A 23,371-nucleotide genomic window follows, 5' to 3' on the forward strand; every position below is an offset into this window, starting at 1 on the left:
GGCCTGTGATTTCACAAGAAGTGTTTGGCAGGATATAAAGCCACAGCCTGAAATTGCTTTACTTGATTTGATATTCCTTAAGGTTAATGATACAATCCAGGAACATATTGATTCTTAGTAAGGTCTACCATTGGAGGTTTGATATCAGAAAATTACTTTTATAAATTATTCACACTAAACCTGTATCTTAACCATTTATATGCATTACTTCATTTTGTTTTTTTTCCCCAACAGGGAAAAAAAAACTCTAACAGTGAAATACATCCTGTGCTTACTCTCCTAGAATCTAAGCCCCTTGAGGACAGATATAATGCAATTCTCTACCACCTAGCATGATACCCTTAAGAGGTACAAAATAAATATTTGGGGAATGAAAGAACGATCACAGCTTCGCTATGCCATTTCTTTTTCTTTTTTTTTTTTTTAAAGATTTTATTTATTAATGAGACACACAAGAGAGAGAGAGGCAGAGACATAGGCCATAGGCAGAGGGAGAAGCAGGCTCCCTGCAAGAAGCCCGATGCAGGACTCAATCCCAGATTCCAGGATCAGGACCTAAGCCAAAGGCAGACACTCAACTGCTAAGCCATACAGGCATCCTGCCATTTATTTTTCTTGATAAGAGGGTTTTTTTTTAACCTATGATACACATCCTTTATCTACTTGAGAACCATATGTACATATAGCTATCATTGATAAGTATATATATATATTTTAAAAGAATCTGTATAACATATATTTATATATTTAAGAAAGAAATAGATTGGTGTATATATCTGGAGACATTTGCAAATACAAATATTTATATTGATTATGTTTATTATTATGTTTATATTTATCAGGTTGCTATTATCAGAAGTACAGTGGTAGATACTTTATATATGTTATCTCTGATGGTCGCTATACCCTTCAAAAAGGTAATACTTCATAAATGAAGAAACTGATATTAGATGATTCTCCCTAGGTGACACAGCACCCAGGTTACTCCAACCCAGAATACCATGTGCTTTCCATCTCAGCATATCTCAGATCCTGAGGCAGTTTCTGCCTCCCTGGGACCAACCTAAGAGTGAGACACAGACAGATCTGAAAGGCCTTCTTCAGTAGAAGGTAGCCTGCACTCTGTGCAGACTAATCACAAACAACTTGCATTCCCCCCTAAAAAAAAAAAAAAGACACATCTCTGGCCTTCTACACTGAGGTCTATATAGTTTATAAGGGCCTTGGGAACAACTCATAAGGAATAGCCTTATTAGAAAGATTAGCTCCAAGGGAAATAACTGAAGAAATCCACCCACATGGACTTCCATCCTGTCTATTCTCCATATACCCAGGACAGCAGGCGCACGAATGACATCTGCATAGCTTGTTAGCTTAGTAAAATAAATAGACTGCAGGCAGATCATGGCAAAATGCCTGCCCTCATTTCCAAACTCTCCAGAGGCAAATAGGCAATTAGGATCAAATAGAAAAAAAAAAATGACTTTTCTAGAGAGTTTCCATGATAAAAAAAAAATATCTGGATAGTACCAGATCTTGAAAATGATTTATGAAAGGTAGGAGTCTATGTATTCTGTGTATGTTAAGTATGTAGTTTTCTTTGTAACACAAACATAAACATTAAATAAGGATTTTGAACGAATCAAAAATTGCCACAGAAATCAAGAAATGTTCACTTTTCACTTACTTTCCCACAATGGTTTGCATGTCAATTCTGCTTATGTAAGTGAACTGAAACATATGTAATTGATAACCTGTAACCATTCCCCATTATCATCATCAAATTAAAACAACCTTTGAAATTTAGATACAGGTGGTCAACTGTAAATTATAAAAACATTCAAATAAAGCCATTCCCCTAAAAAAATTTTATGTAAAATTTGCTGAACATTAAGTATATTCCTAATAAAGCTTAATTTTCCCCACTATTATACAATGCTGTGAGTCAAATAGAGTCTAATAATCCAAAGAGTTGTGCAGAAGCTACAAATCTGGAAAGCTATATGGTCTGAAATGCTACTTTGTTTTCAAGTTGATATAAATCACCTCTGTAGTATTTGCTAACTGCCCTTCCCACACTTCACTTTTTTACATCCCATTACACTGGCCTACTCTCTCTTCCTCAAACACAGTATTTCACTCATTCTTCCTCAAGGCCTTGAATTTGTTGTTCCTTCTGCCTGAAACCCTCTTCCCCTGGGTTCTCACACAGCTGTCTTCTCCTCATCATTCAGCTCAGCACTTTATAAAACCTTCCTCAACTGACCTCCTTAATTAAATTACATTCCTTTACATCATTCTCTACTACATAATCCTATTTATTTCCTTCATAGCAACCATCACAATATGAAATTATCTTCTTTATTTATATCTTACCATATCCTCTATTTTAAATTTATTCCTGGGAGCAAGAAGTTTATCTGTTTTGTCTGTGGCTGTATTACCATTGTTTAGAACAGTGTCTAGCTGTGTAGCAGACTCTGAAGACTTTTTGGAATAAATGAATAAGATAGATCACAGGGAAACTCTTTTTTTAAAAAAACAGGGTTAGAATGAGGATCCAACACGAAATTTGCAATCCATCACTTTTAATATAGCTTGCTTCTAAAGATGTGATTTACAGTAACCACGGTTTTTACAAATACAGAAAATAAAGAATAATTTTCAGATTCAGCATTAACTTTTTATTTAGCAGGCTGTAATTAGACAAATTCACATACATATTCTCACTGAGTGTTTACAACCAGTGAATGAAGTATAATTTTACAGGTGATGAAACTGAGGCTCAGAAAAATTGACTTGCTCAAATTTATATAGCTACTCAGTTGCTAAACCAGTGCATGGTGGGCACTCCACTGACTGGGCAGTTGAACCAGGTCATGAAGCTTGATCACTTAACTCCAAGTCCCATCCCATCTTTGTCGTGTGCTGATCTGATGTACTTTCAACATCATTAATTCATCTATGCAAGTAGTAAATACTATTAACTTCAAATGTTTGGGGACATGTAGGTGGCTCAGTGGTTGAGTATCTGCCTTTGACTCTGGGTGTGATCCTGGAGTCCCTGGATCGAGTCCCACATCGGGCTTCCTGCATGGAGCCTGCTTCTCCCTTTGCCTGTGTCTCTGCCTCTCTCTCTCTCTGTCTCTCATAAATAAATAAAATCTTTAAAGACAAACAAACAAACTTCAAATGTTTGGTTCTAAGGGCTCTATATCTGAATATTCCCTGATGTGTCAGACCATACACTGCTGTTTTCAAACATACATAAAAACAAAACAAAACAAAAAGTAAGTTCCTAAATACAGAAATATCAAATGACCAGAATATATTTCTGTAGTATTCATGTTGCTTTAGATGCTGCTAGTAATTCAGTAAAGTGATATTTAGATTGACTAATTAAAATTGCTTTATGAATATGTCAGAGTTGGTAACACAAAATCCTGATCTCCTGCAATGCTAGTATAGAAGTCCAGTCATTGATCTTTAAAAGGCATAACATTGACCCTGAGGCACTACAAGATGCTCAAAGATAAAACACAATATCTTCATCAACCAGAAAATGAGGAGTAATTACATTCTATATTTTAAATTAGTAAACCAAATTAGCCAGAGTTAACTACAGTATCTCATTAAAAAGAAAAGATTGTTCCCCGTTAATTCCAGATACTTAGAAGTTTCCCACATTACTTTCACTGACATTAGAAAATAGAAAATACGCTCAGTGCTAAAATAGTTAAGCTTTAAAAAATAACTACACAATATTTAAACTTACCCAAATGGAGTAAGCACCCTGGGAGGTGGTAAATATCCTATAACAAGAGGCTTTTCAGGAGATGATAGATTCTCCCTTAGCAGGGCACCAGTAGAGGAGATTTAAGACTGAGGAGAGTCATTGCTCCAAATTACTACTAAAATTACTTTTAGTCCTCTGATTCTGTGTTTGTTTTTACAGAGTTGGGGACAACCAGCAGGTAGGCTTTGCTGTGTGGAGCTTGAGGTTGGTTGGGGTGAGGGTGGAGGGAAAATTCTGTGGTATTTTTTAACTTAGTTCTCCAGGAAAATTAACTTGGAACCATTATAAAATAAGGACCATGGAGAGCATCTAACATACACATATAAAGGCAGGGAAATCCCCGTTTTGCTCTCATTCCTTAAAACAAAGAAACATAAAAACCTTTTTTCTCATAGCTGAGTAGAATTAAGGAAAAGAGGACACTTTATATAAATACTGACAAGGCAGTAAATCATGAAATAGAGCCAAACTGCAAAGTTACTCTTAATTAGAAGGTGCAGGTATTTAGTGGAGTACATTAACAGATACATTTTAATCTGAAAAAATTCGAAGGCAATGTTGGGATTCTCTAGCAATAATTTTCCTATTCTATCAAAGTATTATAAATATATCATAACTTAAAACATAAATTATCTAATCACTTTAGATTAGGAAACTGAGGCATAGATTGGCCAACTGATTTGTCCAAGAACACCCAAATAATCAGAGTAAAAAGAAAATGACCCAAGTTGTCTGGCTTCCAATTATGACCTACCCCTATAGCACGCTTCCTTTCCAGTTTGATATGTTTCTTACAGTCAAATTCCTCTCCACCTAGTTACCACTCTGTTCATGTTAAAAGGACCTAACTTTGTGTTCATTCATTATGGTATTTGCATAGTGTCCACTATTTACCTTTACCTAGCAGTTTTAATTCACAAGATTAGCTATAATCTGTTTTCTGCTTAAGAAATTAGACTTGAAAAAAAAAAGAAATTAGACTTGAAACACCAAAGAATGAAAATATTATTTAAAACTTAAAATATTTTTAAGAGACATTTAGTTCTCCAGTCATGTCTCCAAATGTAAAGCTTAACCAGAACATTTAGTTGTCAGTCCGTTCATATATAACTGTTTCATTTGATCCTTATTGTAACCCTACCTATATTTTACACTATACTACCTACATTTTACAAATAAAAATAGAGGCCATTTAATCTGTTCAAGTTTGCATGATTAATTAGTGGTAGAGCCAATATATAAACCGTGTGGTCTCTGACTGTGGACCGTATGCTCTTTTCACTCTACCACACTGTCCTACTTTTGACATTACACTTGGTTATCAACCAATCTGCCCAACACCTCTCATAATGTTTCCTCTTATCTCTTCTGCTATTATCTCAAATTTAGGATGTCATCATTGAATTCACTCTATTTATCCATGAGGCAACCTAAATATCCCCATTTTTGTCCTGATACCGCCCATTTCTCAAATCTGCTTGGTCACCAAGCCAAAGTTCCCTAACTCTCCCTGTGATCTGATTAAAAATTCTTGTTTCCAGGATGCCTAGGTGGCTCAGCGGTTGAGCATCTGGCTTTGGCTCAGGGCCTGATCCTGGAGTCCCAGGACTGAATCGCACATTGGGCTTCCTGCATGGAGCCTGCTTCTCTCTATGTCTCTACTTCTCTTTGTGTGTCTCTCATGAATAAATAAAGTCTTCAAAAAAAATCTTCATTGTTTCTCATATCTCCAAACTTTACCTTTTGTTTATTAGATTTATTTGAATGTGGAGCATAGTTCTAAAAGGTACTTCCACTTATTTAAGATTGCTCAAGTGAAATAATAAAATAAAGGAACCACATTAAATTTAAAATATTTCTTCATCAGTCAAGGTCTAGAATTCTCAATAATACCTTTATTTTCATTTCTGAATTTTAATTTTCTCACTAGATTTACAAAATTTCACCAGTTCTGGAACATATCTATATTCCACAATATCTATAACACATTTTGCAAGTGATATTGTCCTTTGTAACTTCAGAGTTTTTCACATCAAATGACAAGTGGTAACACTATGATTCAGGTAAGCTCTGAAACTGGAACAATATAAATCCTGCAATTGAAAAAACTACTTTGTAAAGAGCAGAAATCAGTTGTCTAAGCCTCAGTGATGGCAAAAGCATCTCTAAACATACTAAAATTTGGCTAAAAGTATAACAAAAACAGGGGAAGTTTCCCTGCTGAGCAAAGATAAGGAATGCAATTGAAAGTTACTTCTGATTCTGATTTTTATGGATCAATATTTTTAGGGATGACATCTCCCACCTGGCATAATAGCTTCCAAAAGCCTGTTATGAATTAAGTTATAGTTGAAAGTGAGCAACCAAGAGAGAGTAGACAGCAATACGGACATTACCATATTTCTGAATGATGTTAGAAACTCAGCACATAGAGTTTTTGGGAAGATCACCAAAATGAGAAATGCAAACAAGAAACCTAAAGAATATGTATGGTGCATTTCTTCTATCTTACTTGCTTTATAAATCCTCGAATCGCTTTCTGAGTCTTCCCTAAATTGACTCATTTAAAGCATGTGACAGAAAAGATGTTGAGTGACTCTTCAGAGGGAAATCCAAAGGTTTACTATTCATGACAGTGATTTTCAAATTGTAGCAAACCTAAGATTCACTTGGAGTTCTCATTAAAACAGAGAGTCTGGGTCCCACTCTCAGCATTTCTGACACTTGATTTGAGGTGGAGCCCAAGAATTAACTTCTCTGACACGTCTTTAGAGAATACTAAAGCTGGTGATTGGGGAACCACACTTTAAGCATCACTGGCCAGTGAGTTGGGTTGTTGAAATTTCTTCAAACTAACATGGCCTAATGAAGATGTTCCTGTTTATTGTTCTAGATATATATCTATCACATAAGTCTAAATTTGTATGGGGCTCATTAGCTATTGCTGGCTAAAATACTTTAATTGTTATTATTAGTGGACTCTATTCATACAATATAATTTATTGTCTGCTATTGAGTGCCACAGAATGATCAGGCTTTGGATCTGGAGGAAGCCTTAAAAATAATCTGATCAGAGACACCTGGTAGCTCAGGGTTTGAGCATCTGCCTTAGGCTCAGATCATGACCCTGGAGTCCTGGGATCGAGTCCGCATCAGGCTCCCCACAGGGAGTGCCTATGTCTCTGCCACTTTCTCTGTGTCTCTTATGAATAAATAAACTAAAATAATAATAATAATAATAATCTGATCTAACATCCTAATTATGAAGATGAAGAAATCAAAGTCCAGTGTAATATTTAATAGATCTAAATAATGGTGATTTTTAAATTGTGGTTTACTGTCAACAGCCTTTGAAGAATTGCCTATGAACTAGATCGTTACAATAACATATTGTGTTCATACAATAATCATAACCATTCTTTTGTGACATAATTTTTTTCTTAAGATAATTCAGAAATTCTCACTGATGCTTATTTTAATTCAATCAGAACTTCTTTTGAATGGTGACAAGGAGAAATCATCAAGTCAGGAGCCTCTTCCTGAACAAGGGTTTCTTGGCAAAAAAAAAAAAAAAAAAAAAAGATATACACTTAGTTATGTAATATAGGCCCAAGGAAACCCTGAGAACTATTTGTAACAGAATCTACCACCTTAATAAAATAAATGTAAGACTTGCAATTTATTTCAATAAAATAAAAATCTACTATTTTCCAGGCCATACTAAATGTGTTCATATTTGGGATCTCATTAAAAACTCATAACTACCCTGCAAGATTAAAAAACTAGAGCTCTTAGAGTTTAAATAGCATAGGCTAGCAATATTTTTTCCCACGATAAAAATGCAAAAATTTTCCTAGTATATTTGCCAGCACTTATTTAATTTAGCTGCTTGACAAGTTGGCACATTTGTATCCTACTAAGGCCTGATGACTTCATTTTCAGGAAGCAAGAATACAAATACCCCTTAGACAGCCAGGAACTCTAAAAATTTGTCTTCTAAGTATTCATGATTCTAGTATGGATGGACATTCACCCTCCTTCTCCCCGTTTGGAGAAAAACAGTGCCACTGCCAAGTTAGATGACTTCCTTTCCTGGAAACACATTTAGCATATTGTAACAGTCTCAAATAGTTTAAATAACACATTATATATTAAACAAAAACATTTTTCAGTAGAGGAGACAATGGTGTTTTATAGAGGTATTCCATAAATTGCTCACTTGTTAAATTTGACTCCATAGTGTCCTTTTAAATGAAAGGACAAGTAACCACCCAAACTTTCTTATTTTAACTAAGTTCCTCACAATAATTGATGAGGGATAGAAGCAGGAAAAAATGTTCACCTTTAGCTCAGAAGCCTGACCTATAACCTGCATAGCTCTGATAAGGATCAGATAGGTGCAACTGCTACATTCTTAAAGGATCTCATATCTTCCTACACATCTCACCAATAGCTACTATTGAGCTGAATGAAAAGCACCAGCAGAATCTTGTGAAAGTAGTTTTATGAGTAGAAATTTGAAAAAGACATTTACGATCTAATATTCCCTTCACATCTCTTCCCCCTTGAGCATTAAACATATAACCACCAGTTTCATAGAGCAAAGATGCTGCTTTTTCTGCCCATGGGCCCTGTACCTGTGCTACCTAAATAAACTTACAAAGTTGCACTGCAGAACATCTCAAGAATTTTCTTGACCATTCTCTCCTGACCCCACATCATAATGATGAAAATTCATAATTGGGAATGACTCATAATTTTGTCCAAATCCCAAGATCAAGTCAATTTAAGAGGCTCAACGAATTGGCAATGATAGAAAACAGCCCAGGTTCTAAATGATAATCAACAGAAAAACTGTCCTTTAATGATATTTACCCTTAGTAGACATGCCACCCAGAAACTTGAAGACCTATAGGGAGTCATAATGAAGACTGCCTCTGCTTACTAACAGAAGATTCAGAAGAAAGACAAGAAGAAACATCATTGAAGGTATATTTCAAGAAGCTACAATAAAGCCAATACTTATGAAATAATCTCCCAAGAGAATTCTATGTGTGCTTTAAATACTTGTTTGATGTTCATGAAAATAATCATGATTTATTTTCTTGTTTTCATGATTAAATTTGATGTCTTTATCAATAAAATTGAGAATGGAATCTCAGTTTTGCCATTTGGCTATAATAAATAAGGACCAATTTGTGGCAATTGATCAGAAATAAATTAAATCTGAGGCTGCCGATTAACAAAAAATTTGTCCTTGGAAGTACATATACTTTCCTTGGATTCAAGTTCTTGATTTCAGCATCTTAAAGCATTATGGTATCTTTAACATTACCATATTGATGATGATTGATTTCAACTTCCTATCTTGAATAAATGCACAACATGACAACCATAAAAAAATATGACTGAAGTAGATTTCAAACTGTTCAGGGGAAGCTACTGCCAGAAAACCCCAATAGGACCTAAAAGCCACTACTGAAGAGTTGTGTGAATGTTCTTAGCCTGTCCTAAACCAGATAGGAAAAGACAGGAGAGGTGAAATAGCTTACCAAATGGCTGTGTGATTACCAGCAACTTAAAAATACACACCAAAACACACAAATACAAAATTCTCAAAATGAAAACACACAACAACTGTTCAAAACGGTACACAGTCAATGTCAACTCAGTAGCACAAAAACTCAATATGCTAACCAGGCCAAAGCCAGAAACTAGGTTACACTTCACAGAGAACAAGACATATCTTGCCCATTAAACACAGAAACAAAGAAAACACTCTTAACACTTACTCTTGTCTTTTTGTCAGTCTCATTTTCAATACGCTGATTGTCTTTATTTTGCTCAATACATGAAGCATTTTCCTTTGGCCCAAGGCAATCTGTAAGCTAAAAAAAAAAAAAAAGTTTAAAAAGGCAATACTTCTCTATTTGTTCTCTGCAATGTGAATTAAATGATTAAATGTTTTTCAAACTTTTAACATGCACATTAAAATGTCTACGATCTGAATAAACATTATTCAGTATTGCTTATGTCAGTTTTAGAATATGAATGTGCTGTCTAACTCATTTTTATATTGTTCCCAAAGAGAAAACATAAAATGGGACAGTTCTTCAAAGGCAAGTTTTTATAAATTTTAAAGCTTTTCACTAGGGACTGTTGAACTTGGATGATTCAAATATAACCTGATGATTGGTAGAAGCTGGACATGGTTAATAGGAAGGTGAACATAGAAGGGTTAATTTCATCTTATGTGAATTCTCATACTTGCAGGAATCTCTACTCTGTGGTACTTGCTGGAGCCCTCACAATAAGCAGAGGCACTGACTACTTTCAATATGGACTGTCCTTTCAAGGACCTTTGCACAACTACAGCTTTGGATGAGAAAAATGTTCACTTCCAGAGTAGAAGATAAATTTGCTTACTGGCCATTGTAAGAAGTTTTCATTCCCTAAACTGAAGGTTATTCTCCATTGTATAGGACTATATCACTTGGCCATCTTTGCATTACCCTATTATAGGAACTAGGGCTTGAGAAACTGTCTAGCTACTACTAAGGTCGTAAATAATAAAGTCCTTTGTCTTTGTCCTAGGAGTCTTCTGACGTTCTGGCATTCATGAAACTGTGTCAGGGTTCTCAGATTACAAGTAGGGTAAAATCTTAACCCCTTCACAGTTCTTGACAGCTGTTGTGACAAGGACAGAATGTTGACAGTCATGACTTTCTGGAAGAGAAAGGATCAGAAACTTACAGACTGATAAAAGGCATTTGAGAGATGTCTTTGGGAATTGGTACGAACGTGTTAACAAAATTTATGTTCGTTCAACTGCACAATAATGATCCTCCAGTTTAAAGCCTGTTAATGGAGAAATTTACGAAGTGGTTCCAGGCCAAATATCAGGAAGTAAATCCAAAGACAGCTCCCAAATGGTTGTTGCTGACTATCCCCTGACTGTAGGACATCCTCACCAATCTACCAACCACCCTCAAGTCTCAAGATTAATTCTAGATGAGCAGGAGTTCCCAATTCCTTTCAGACTATAGTTATAGAGCAATGTACCTGTGTTGATTATGAAAGGAGAGAAATATGCAACTATTATGAGCAGAAACCAAGATTTCTCTGACTCTATTCTATTGCAGATGCTCCTTTTCTCTGTTCCCTTGGTTCACATCTGTCATTGTGATTAACATATTGCATTATAAATCAAATGTTAATATATCTGTCAGTCCTATTAGAGTTCCTTAAAGGGCAGGTGTTATATCTTACTATTTATCAATTACAGAGTTATCTCTGGATAATTATTTGTCTGAAAAATAAAAGATTGAATTAGATAAATTGATGAACTTAACTGAAGGAACAAAGGGAACAGGGTAAAACCAATCTGGCTAAAAGGACTGTCAAGCTCAGCTACCTGAGGATACCCAGGTAGCTTCTACATCAGAAGAATAGAATTATTTATATTTTGCTCAGTCTGGAATGGTCGATATGCTGCCATGTTCAGTATGACAACTAATGCAAGCAGGAATTGTGGCAATGAAAGCTCAGTCAGCAGCCTGATTCCCATTGGTCTCATCAGACCCTTCCTGTAGGCATCTACATGAGTGATACAGATAGATATGTGTAGTGTGTGCCCCTAGGGAAGCATATGTTTAATATTGCCAGTCTGTAGATTGGCAGTATTGATGGCTTTGCTGCTGCTTTAAGACTTTAGTAGGACCAAAAACATTATTAGTCCGTTTCACTGATCTGCAAACCACCTACGCACCCCTCAAAATCATAAGTAAATGTGCCTCCCTACTGCTGCAGAGCTTCTCTCACTCTCCATGATTCATGATCCATCCTTTCCCTATTATATTGACCTCAGATGCTTGAAGGAAAAAGATGATTAAGAATGAAGTTAAAGGTTTCCTGCTCCTAAGAGGGAATGAAGGCCATACATGCCATCCAAATATGCTGGAGAACTTCTGGAAGGGCAAGCACCCAAGCTCTTATAAATCTGTTGCATACAGCTATCCAAATCACAATCTGCTAGGTTTCATGAGTCGGCAGAAGGAGGGGCAGAATTCAGCTAATTGGGTTTGGGCAGGGTTTACCATGGGTCAGGAAAGCTAAATGACCTTCTATGTGGGGTTCTTTGGGCCAACACAATGTAGCAGTTGTATGCTTTTCACTGCTGAATATATAATTGGTATTAACATTTCACTGTAAACTCTCAGAAAGTCCAGACGGGATTCTCTTGATCAGGAAGAGCCATACATAGAAAAATACTAACAGAACATATAAATCATTCTTTCCAATTCTTTTCTGTATTTTCTCTTGGCAGTCCTACAAAAGAAGTGGAGAATCTTAGGAGAAAGAAAGGAAATCATAACTTTAAGGACTTAAAGGCAGCAGAGATAGTAACCCAAGATGTAATATCTTAGAACAACAGCTAAGGATGGCCAGAAAAAAAAAAACTAATAGGATCTGGAGGCTTACAGTGAATTACTGATTCTGCTATTGATCCTATTGCCTCAACAATATGAAACTGTAATTAAATCCATTTCACTGACTGATGGCACTTGGTATGTTCCCTTTCAAACATGTTTTTTCTACCCCATTGGCACTCAAGGTCCAAGACAAAGTTTCATTCATGTGGCAAGGTTTCCAGTATGTTTACAGTACTTCCTCAATACCTAAATTCCTCTTCTACTTGCCATTAAGATTTAGTATGAGGGACTTTACTTTCTGGTGTTCAAACTGTTAACTAAGACAATATCTTATTACTTGACAAGTCAGAAGCCTCAGATAGCAGGAGCAGAGAGTAAACTCTGACAAAATTGATGGCTATCTGAGCAAATTCCCTCCAGGAGTCAAGGTGATACTTCTGTCTTTTTGGCCTCAACCATCAAAAAAAGGAAGCCCAACATCTTATTAGACTCTGAATACTGGAGACAGTATGATCTTACTTGGACATTTTACTTGTTTGGTCTTTATTATCAGCTAGGGCACAAATCAGCATCCTTAAAGTCCTACAGTTTGGGAGGGCAACCCCTCCCAAACCAATTGACTATGTTGGAAGCTCTCAGCAAGAAGCTGTGGCAAGTTCTCTGTCTTTGCAGCCCCACAGCACTACTGACTCGCCTGAGCTACAAGTCTTTGTGAGTGAGGTAGATTAGAACCTCTGGTAAAGAGAAGTACCTTCCACTCAAAATCCCCTTAAGCAAAGCTGCTGGCTCAATGGGGTACTGGATTCATGGAGGTTTCACTAAATGCCTGGGCCTGCTTCACTAATGGTTTCACTAAATTGAAGCCGGTGGTGTCCATTGGGATGCTGATGCTATTTGTGTTTAGTTTCAGGTGTGAAGAACTGAAAATGGAAGTCCCCCCACTTAGGTGGCAAAACTCAACATCATTCTTGTAGCTCTTGGCCAATGTGCTTCCTGATAAAATCCCTGTTATATTTTTACTGAGTCTTGGGAATTGTCAAGGGCCTAAAAGTTTTGTCTATCCTGTTAGAACACTACAGACTGGCAAATTAAACACACTCCTCCCTGGGCTCATGAGCTATACAAATCAGGTCTGCCAATTATAGATGCCCATAGTAAGGCCCTGATGAAACCAACTGGAATCAGTCTGCTGATTGAGGCTGCACTGCTGCTATTGCTGCCTGGATCCATCATCCAACCAAACTTGGCATCATATCCACCATTCCAAGCTGACCACAAAGTAAAGGACTATGTTTCTGATTGCAGAGGCTACCTGGGTATCCTCAGGTAGCTGAGCTTGTCATTCTTAGCCATATAAGAACACTTGTTCCCTGTTTATTTGTTTCTCCATCCAAGTATCCATATAGTCATCTAATTTAAACTTTTAATTTTTCATCTATTAAACAATATATTTAGCACTATTATTAATATTTATCATTCTATAAAAATGTATCTATACCCTGGAAATCCAATATTTATTAATTTATTTATTAATTCCTGGAATATCAAAAACAATAAAATATATTACATGTCTATCTTCTAGGTAGCTCTCCATCCTCCTATCTATCAAATGGAACAGATAGATATATAAATATTTAATTTATAATACAATGTGTTAATCATAATAATAAATATAAAACATGCAAGGATCATCTGCAGCAGATTGTGGAATCAGAGGAGGCTTCCTGAAGAATATGACACTGAAATAGTTCTAAAGACAAGAAGTTATCTAAGCAAGCAAGAGTATTCTATTCAGTCTAACAGTAAGTTGTGTGGGCTTTGAAAGGCATTATGTTCAGAAAGAAAGAGCATGAGTCTTAGAAGAAATGACTTGTAATCCTTTTATCTCCATTTGGCTAGATGTCATCTAAAATATGGAGATTATCTCTTCCATTGCAGAGTCTCCTTCCTCCATATCAACCATCCCACAGCTGGGTTAGATACAACTTTCCTACCTCATCTAGTTGGTGTCCCATTTACCCTTCCTGAATCTCAACACCTTGACTAGCTTTCTATGCTTTCATATCCCCACCATCATTCCTTCAACTGGTAACTTCCCATCACTTTAGCTCTTATGCAAATAGTGATTCTATTTTATATACTTCTTTCATTCTTTAAAAAAAAAAAGACTTGATCACTTTTCTCCAAAACTAGCAATCTATCTTTGACCTTCTCCCCAGAATCAATATTCTTGAAAGATTTAACAGACTTAACAATGTAATCAAATAATTTAATGAAAAGTTACTTAAGCTAGGTCTTGCTTTGAAAATATTGATATATACTTTACATGCATTATCTCATTTAGAGATTTACTTTGAAGTAAATACTACCATCCTTACTTCCCAAGTGAAAAACAGAGAACCTAGTCCTCTCTGAATGCAGAGTCTATGTATCTAACCACTACACTAAACTCCTGAACAACTTCCTTACCACTTACTTATCGTTGAATCTTCCAAATTGTGGTCCCCATCATCATCACCTGGAGACTTCTTAGACAAATTCTTGGGCCTCACCCTGACCTGCTGAATCAGAAACAGTAGGGATAGGATCTTGCAATCTATATTTCTGGTGTGAGTATGGCACATCCTAGTTGAAAATCATGATCTAGATGTTAAAATGCCAAATGATTCCAAGTGTTCAAAATAAGTAACATGAGCCAGCTACAAGAAATATGTAAGGAGAGATGGATGGTCCTTGGTAAAACTGACAGTTCATTCCTTGTCTGTTAGGTGTAGTCTCTAGTCATTTCCAGTTTTCTTCCTTGCAATGAGGAAATCCAGCCCTAGTGTTACCAGATGTTTAGAATTTTCAAGAGAATTTAGAAGTCTGATCTTCTATGTAAAATACCCTGATTTTTAAATGTTGACAAAATTATGTATTTTTTAAACACCACATAAGTTAATATATACTACTGGGCCAAACAAAATATACACTTAGGCTGGAGTCTACATAAGAATAGCCAGTTTGTGACTTTTGCTTTAATCTCTGAACTCTGCCCTTTCTTCGACCTAAATACTATACAATTAAAACTTACCACATACCTCCTAATCCTCACTGTTTTCTACTTTCCTTGACTTTTTACAGTTCTCATTGTCTTTCACTTTCTCTTGCATTTCATACTACTAACTACTTCCTTTTCGTAATTCTTGTCTCTAGATTCAGAAACAATCTCTCTCCTAGTTGTCACCCCATCTCCCTGCTTGCCTCTTCTATTTCATTTCTTCTTCCCCTTTTTAACCTGTGGGGACAATTGACACTCCAAAATCCCTTTCCTCTACCTCTGCTCTCAATACTCACTCCCAGATGACTCTCAAATTTAGACTCTCAAATTCTGGAGGATCTTTTTTTTTCTAATTTCTAGTCTTACATTTTCAATTGTTTGGTTATATTTCCTTCAAAATCACATTTGCATGTCAAATCTGTTCAATATAAATGGAATCATATTGGGGGCACCTGGGTGGCTCAGTTGTTTATGTGCCCAACTCTTAAATTCAGCTCAGGTAATGATCTCAGAGTTGTGAGATCAAACCCCAGAGCAGGGCTCTGAGCTCAGTGCAGAGTCTGCTTAAGACTCTCTCTCCATCTCCTTCTGCACACACCCCCACCTTGCTTGCACTTGTGCATGCACTCTCTTTCTCTCCTTCAAAAAATAAGTAAAGACTTTTTTTCTCTTCAGAACCTATTTCTGACTCCCAGGTATCCCATTTCTGGTAATGCGCCTACCTTTTTAAAGGACTGCTCGTATGCCTCCTCTCCTATACAAAGCATTTGCTGATCCTCTGCCCTTCTTCAGCTAGCTGAGCACCCTCATTCTATGATCCCCTCAGGATATATACTTTACATCTTTAATAATGATTAGTCCACCTCACTTCTTTTAAGAAAAATCCATAATATAAACAAAAGGGAAAATAAACTTAGCATTACTTGTTTTTCTTATCCATTGAAGCAGATTTAAGCTCCTTGAAGGCAATGAGCGTATTACTATTTTTACACCCTTAATGTATCTTAACAAAATATACGTGCAAAGATATGTATTAAATTATTTAATACACAGTGTTTACACAGGTGTACTCTGCATTATACAATATGTCCTGATAAACAGTTAACAACTTTATTTTAAATGAATACACCTTTTATATATATATATCAGAAAAGTTTTCTATTTAGAAGAATCTTACAGGGGTGCCTGGGTGGCTCAGTTGGTTAAGACTCTGCCTTGGGTTCATGTCATGATCGCAGGGTCCTGGGATTGAGCCCCACATCTGCCCCCTGGCTCTGCAGGGAGTCTGATTCACCCCCTCTGCTTGTGCTCTCACTCTCTCTCTCAAATGAACAAATAAAAAAAAACTTACAGTGAATTTTTATGAACTCTGGAACTCTTCTGTAAAGTATATGTACTCACCTGAATTGATTGTTTTATAGATTTGTTTGTATCATTATTAATTTATACCATTCCTCTCAAACCTGAATTTTTTTGAAAATGTATGTTGGTATTAGTGAGTGCCATACACAAAATATGTGCTCTTTCAAGAACCAAAAGTTCTTACAAAGTCCAAAATGTAAGTTAAACAAGCTCCATGACGCTGAGCCATCAGGTATCACTACCCCTTCCTCTAGGAATAAGAACTGTACAGATTAGCCTGAGGCATATACCAGTGTGCTCGGGAGTAGTGCAGTCCTATTAATATTTTCTAGCCTTTATATTTATAGAGCACCTATTTGTACTTCATTTTATTACATTCTCTTCAGATATAAGAAACATTGCAAACTACAAAAGTGTGAGTTTGAATACTCTTTCATAGGAAACATGTCATAGGAAACAATATAAAAGAATATCTCAGCATCGTAAAGAAAGAAAGTTACAGAGAGAAACTTCTCAAACTTTCTCCTTTGAATTATCCCTTTTTTTCTTTCTTTCTTTCTTTCTTTCTTTCTTTCTTTCTTTCTTTCTTTCCTTTCTTTCTTTCTTCAATCTTTGAAAACTCATAAATCAGTTTTGAAATCACTAACTCTTAACCCTATGAAAAACAAACCTAATTAATAGTTTTTTTTTTTACCACTAACCTTAGTGAATATAGCTGAATACTGTTTTTCAAACTAAATTAGTTTCTTTTCTCTTTCTCCTTCAAAGTGGTTACATCATTCATTTGTAATAGTTAGGCTCATTTGTTTGTTTGTATTCCATTTTGTATTTTTTAAAGATTTTATTTTATTTATTTTAGAGAGAGTACAAGCAGGGTGAGGAGAGAGGGGGAAAGAAAAGGAGAGGGAAAGACTTGCACTAAACATGGTGCCCATGTGGGGCTGGACCCCACAACCTTGGGATCATGACCCCAGCTGAAACCAAGAGTTAGTCACCCAACTGACTGAACCACCCAGGCACCCCCTCTTCATTATTGATATTTTGAATGTGAAACAATGTAATTCTAAAATCCAGAACTATAAAAAAAAAAAGCATATTTAAAGAAGAGTTGTTCTCCTGCTCATTTTATTCCACTGTAATCATCCTCTGTAAATAGCCAATACCATTAATGCATGACTTATTCTTCCTATGGTAACTCTTGTACAAAGGAGGAAATACATGTATATGTTTTTATTTCTCTTTCTTTTTTACATGAAAGATAGCATATTATAGTTTTTCATTACTTTGCTTTTTCATTTTAAAAGTATATTCTGGAGATGATTCCATTTTGGTTCATAGAAATATCTCTCACTTTTTGCATATCTGCATGGTAGTCAGCCAGACTTCTTAATAGTTTACAAAGATAAAGACTTCTGCCTGCTTCCAACCACACAGAGTACCTGGCACTTGATAAGACCAAATGCCATAAATAACTATAAAGCTGGACAAAATATATGAAACAACACTTCAGATTTGGGGCTACAGGCAATGGAAGATTGTGATTCCCTGAGAAAACAGAAATGTTATGAGGTGAGCCACACAATTTCTCTAACTTTATGCCTGGAGGTACTTTTTGACCTTGAGGAAATAGAAGAGGCCAAACAAAGATGGGATCTGAGCTGAAGTGTTGAGGTCAGAATTCAGAGCCTCTGAAGGAACTAAAATTTACAGAGTATAGCATCAGAAAGGAGTTATCTCAGAAGAGGTTATTCCAGAAACCTGCATAAAGTTTCTCTTAAGTCTTTGGATTGATAAAATGTTTCCGAAGCAGACAAAAAGATTCTGTTGTGCCTGGCATTAACAGTTACTGGGAAACTATAAGCTGAGTAAATATTACGGAAGATGCACAGTACTGAGAGGTATGTCATCTGAGTAGCCAAAGGGGAGAGAAAGTGCTCAACATTCCAGAAATTCAAATTGAGGACCTAGAAAAACCATCCCGTATGAATAACACTACCGTATTCTTAGAATAATGGCTACTCCAGAACTACTATAACAAAGTTTTCAAAATAAGTCTTGAGAGGATTATGTTCATCTGTCAGTAAATGAACTACCTGCCAGAACAAAACTCAATGCTGTTTAAAGGAGGATAATAAAATTCAAACTCTCAAACTGAAGAATCCATAATATTCATAGTTCATTCAAAATTTACTAGTCACACAAAGAAGCAGAAAAATGTGACCTATTGCCAAAAGGGAACAGCCAAATCAATGCAAATAGATCCAACTATGTCCAAAACACTAGAATTAACTAACAAATATTTTAAAAGTTATTATAAATATGTTTAAGAATTTAAAAGAAAAGTAGAACATAATGAGTGAACAGATGGGAGAATATTAATAGAGAAAGGGACAGCATAAAAGAAGAACCAAACAGAAATTCAAGACCTAAAAAATCTAATCTGCAATATAAAAAAAGTTGCTGAATGTGCTTAATCAGTAAATTGGATACTACCCAAGAAATTATCAGTGAATTTGAAGATGGGGCAATAAAAATGATCAATAGAGAGAAACTAAAATATAGACATTTAAAAAGACCTATAGGAAAATATGTCATGTGCTAATATATGTGTAATTGAAGTTCCAGAAAAACAGAATAAAGATTGGGTAGAAAAATATTTAAAGAAATAGTAACTGAACTTTTTTCAAATATGACCCCCCAAAAAATGAACTCAGAGACCCAAGAAGCTCAACCAACCCTGCACAAACTAAAATAAAAAAAAAAAGAGAGAGAGATAGAGAGTACCAGGGGATGACAAAAGAGAAAGAAAAATGAGAACTAATCTAAGACACAAAGTTCAATGATTTCCTCATTTGAATTTGTGAATTTGTTATTTCAAATAATTTATATTGATGACCTACTCTGTGCCAAGCATAAGGGAATCAGTGGCCAATAAACAGAGCCACTGCCCTTAAGTTGCAGACTGCCAACTTGAGAAGACAGACACTAAGCAACTGGCTATCGAACTTTCTGATAAAGCTATGAATAGTTCTGCTGAGAGTAGAGGACAATACCAAAAGAATAACAAAATGTTATTAAAGCATACCTAGAAAATTTAATTAATGATCAAAATGATATTCTTTACTTATTTATTTCCAAAAAAGTAATTCAAAGTGGTGTAACCAAAGGTTTGGTACTGTTTTTCACAGTAGGTCTGAATATAACCTGGTATAATAATTCTGGAGAAATATGAGAATGGGAAATATCTTTCAAAGATCTTGAAAGTCCAGTTACCCATTTACTTATAAACTCCACTTATAAAAATATATCCTAAAGAAAAAATGAGAGATGCATATGAAATGCACATACAAGAATGTTCATTAAAATTTTGTTAATCATAATGAAATAACCATATATCCCAAATTAGGAAAAGACATAATGAATTGTGGTTATGTTTCTTGTCAAGATGGCCCAGTGAATTTGTATTTATATCACATTCCTTCTATTATAAGTAGCCCACAAAGATAGTTACCATATGAAAGAGGGGAAAACAAAAGGTATAGCTGAAATCTAAGCCAATATAAACATCTCTATGAATCAGAAATAAAACAAAACTTCAATGCAGTAGAAAAAGGATCTACAAAGATTACTTCATTACCAGAAATTGAGTCAACCTACATGCTAGCTCTACAATTAGATTTGTGAAAGCTGCTATATTACAATGGGGATGGAGAAATGAAGCTGTTACAAGCCCTGATTATGGACTAGAAGCCCAAGAGGCCAAATGAGGGGCAAACATAAAATTCCATTCAGGAATTACTTTCCATAAAGAAAGTATAGAAAACAAAAATATATCTCACACTCAAAATGAGCCTTCAGAAATGTAAAAGCATGCTGATAATGGGATATCTTTTATATAGGTTTACTTGATAATAAGGATTAGCAATTCAAAATTCCCTAATGTGTATTCTAAGACTGAAAAAAATAAGCAACTGTATTGTCACGATGGAAGCCATGTTTCTCATGATCAGAGAAGGGAGTTATAAATATGCAAATGAATAATGAATAAATACTTTGGCATTAGGTTAGAATGAAGGTATCTATTTCTATGAACTCAAAGTTTAAAAAGATGGTAGATATACAGATAAACAGATAGATGGAGAGATATAAAAATAAATATGGGTATATTTCTCCAAATTCTGTCATATATTTCCTGATTCTATCTGCTGAGAGGTCTTAGAATAGTGATAAAACTCCAGTAAGAATGAACACAACTGATATTCAGATGTTGGCTTCTAAATACCATTCTCCATTAAGTAGAAGCAGGGAATCTGTTGGGGAGAGAAAATACAAGATGAGCCTGGGACATCTTACTCTGCCAGAAAATAAGAAAGTGCTCAAAACATGATGGGAATATTTCAAAAGAACAGAGGCCAAAATGAAGGGAATTGCAATGGACAAATTTAGCACAATTTGAATAACAAATACAGATAGTAACAAATCATAACCCACACAATAAAATGAATATCCATAAATTTATATGATAAAAAGAAATGAATAAACAAACAAATGAAAGATAAGGGAAAGCACGTTCTTATAGGAAAATGCCAATTAATAAGTGTAGAAGAAATGAAGGAATTAGAAAACCACTGTCAGTCTCCTTAGTAATAATTGTTTTAGGCAAGAATAATAAATGTGTGCTAAAAGTAGTGAGTGGAAATAAGTGAAATACAGTATATTGATCTAAATTCAAAGTATCTCCCTCAGATTCTTACTAATTACTTGGGAAAAACAGCAGCTCCTGAAAGCTACCTTAATCAAATCAATGAACTTAACATTATCAATATTTGAACAAAGATATATTCCAGATTCTTTTGGAGATCATGTATTAAAAAGGATATATCCCTTTTGTAGGTCTTTTTTTTTAAGATTTTATTTATTTATTTATTTATTTATTTATTCATTCATTCATTCATTCATTCATCAGAGACACAGGCAGAGGGAGAAGCAAGCTCCACACAGGGAGCCTGATGTGAGACTCCAGGATCACACCCTGACCAAAGGCAGACAGACACTCAACTGCTGAGCCACTCAGGTGTTCCCTTTTTCTAGGTCTTATACCAAAAATGCATAAACTGAATTTAACTATAAGGAAACACCAGAAAAACTCAAATTGATGACTACTGTATAAAATAAACATCTGTATTCTTGGAAAAAAAAAGTCAAAGTCATGGAAAAAAGCTGAGGGGAAACTGAAGAATATTCCACATTAAAGGATACTAAAAAGGCATGAGAACTAAATTCAATGTGTGATCCTAGATTGGAACCTTGATCAAAAAAATTGTTTTCTCTTTTGCTATAAAGAACATTAATGGATCAATTGATAAAATTTGAACAAGGTATGTAGAATAGATAACACTATTACATCAAGATTAATTTTCTGATTTTGATCATTGTAACTTGCTCATATAAAAGAATGTCCTTGTTTTCAGAAAATGCAAACTGAAGTATTTAAGGGCTAAGGGGTATATATCAGCAAATTTTTGAGAGAATAACACATATGTAGTAAACTGCTAACCTTTGGGAACCTTTTGAGAATTATACAGGCAATTTTTTTACTAACTTTTCAATTTTTCTTCATATTTTATTATTGTGAAATAAATAGTTTTTATAAAGCACTTGCAGAACCATTTGAAAAAATATTGTACTACACTATGAACAAAATGAGTAACCTGAATTTTAATATGTCCAATGTGAATGCAATGGAAGAATATGGAAAAGTCTTTCAATAAACATAGGATGCAAAATGAGGTAAAAGAAGACATAAAGTAATTTCTTAAAAGTCAAATAATAAATTATATTATAAAACAAGAAGAGATGTAACAAGACAGGTAGATATAACAAAGAGTGAATTAAAATTGAATAAAAAGTACAGTTGTTGAAACAAAGATTAATAGATGTCATGAACTGAAGTCTAAACTATTGAGAAAGAATTAGAAGACAGCAAAAGGCATCCTCTCAGAATATAACCCTGAAAGACTAAGATAGAAAATTGTGGAAGAATAATACAATGACATGAAGAATAGAATGAGAGGGACTAATTCACACATTCTTGGACTATAATTTAAAAAGGTGGAGAGAATAATAGAGAAGCAATATTTGAATAAATATTATTAAAAATTTGTCAGGATTGAAAAAAAGACAAGTCTTCTGGTACAAAAAGCTTTTTAAGAACTGACCAAAATAAGTAAAGTATTCACTCAGACACATGGCCATAAAACTGAAAATCATCAGAGATAAAGAGAAAATTTAAGAACTGCAAGAGAGAAAAGACTGGTTACATAAAAACAATTAAAATAAGAAGGTTTTCTTTAGTAACAATAGAGATCAAAAGACAATAGAATATATGTTCATAGAGTAAAGAGAAAGTAATTGCTAACCTAATAGTATATACCCAGCTAAGCTATCATGCAAAAGTGAGAGTACAAGCATATAAAAACTAAGATAATTTATCAGGACTCTTCCAAAAATAAATATTAAAGGATGTACTTCAGCAAGAAAGTGAAGAGGAACACACAAGTACAGGGATCAATGGTGAGCACAGAAATTAATAAAATATATTCTAAATTTAATAAGCCATTGATTTTAAATAAAATTAATTTTTATGTTCAAATAAATAGGTTGGGAAATTGCAGTGTTCAATAAGTCAAAGTACATCAAGGTCCCTCTCATATTTGAGAAAAAATGATACTATTGATTTCT

At 34.9% G+C, this 23,371-nt stretch overlaps 1 protein-coding gene across 7 annotated transcripts in view; it reads right to left on the minus strand.

Moving 5' to 3' along the window:
* Positions 1 to 23,371, minus strand: part of DLG2 (discs large MAGUK scaffold protein 2) — a 1,981,735-nt gene that overhangs the window by 1,552,066 nt on the left and 406,298 nt on the right. For all 7 annotated transcript variants that reach the window (XM_041730223.1, XM_041730222.1, XM_041730221.1 and 4 more), the window contains exon 4: positions 9,589 to 9,684. In XM_041730223.1, the coding sequence (XP_041586157.1) occupies positions 9,589 to 9,684 (96 nt within the window). The remainder of the gene's footprint in view (positions 1 to 9,588; positions 9,685 to 23,371) is intronic.

Source organism: Vulpes lagopus, chromosome 15, assembly GCF_018345385.1.
Source record: "Vulpes lagopus strain Blue_001 chromosome 15, ASM1834538v1, whole genome shotgun sequence".
In the NCBI taxonomy this organism is placed as follows: Eukaryota; Metazoa; Chordata; class Mammalia; order Carnivora; family Canidae; genus Vulpes; species Vulpes lagopus.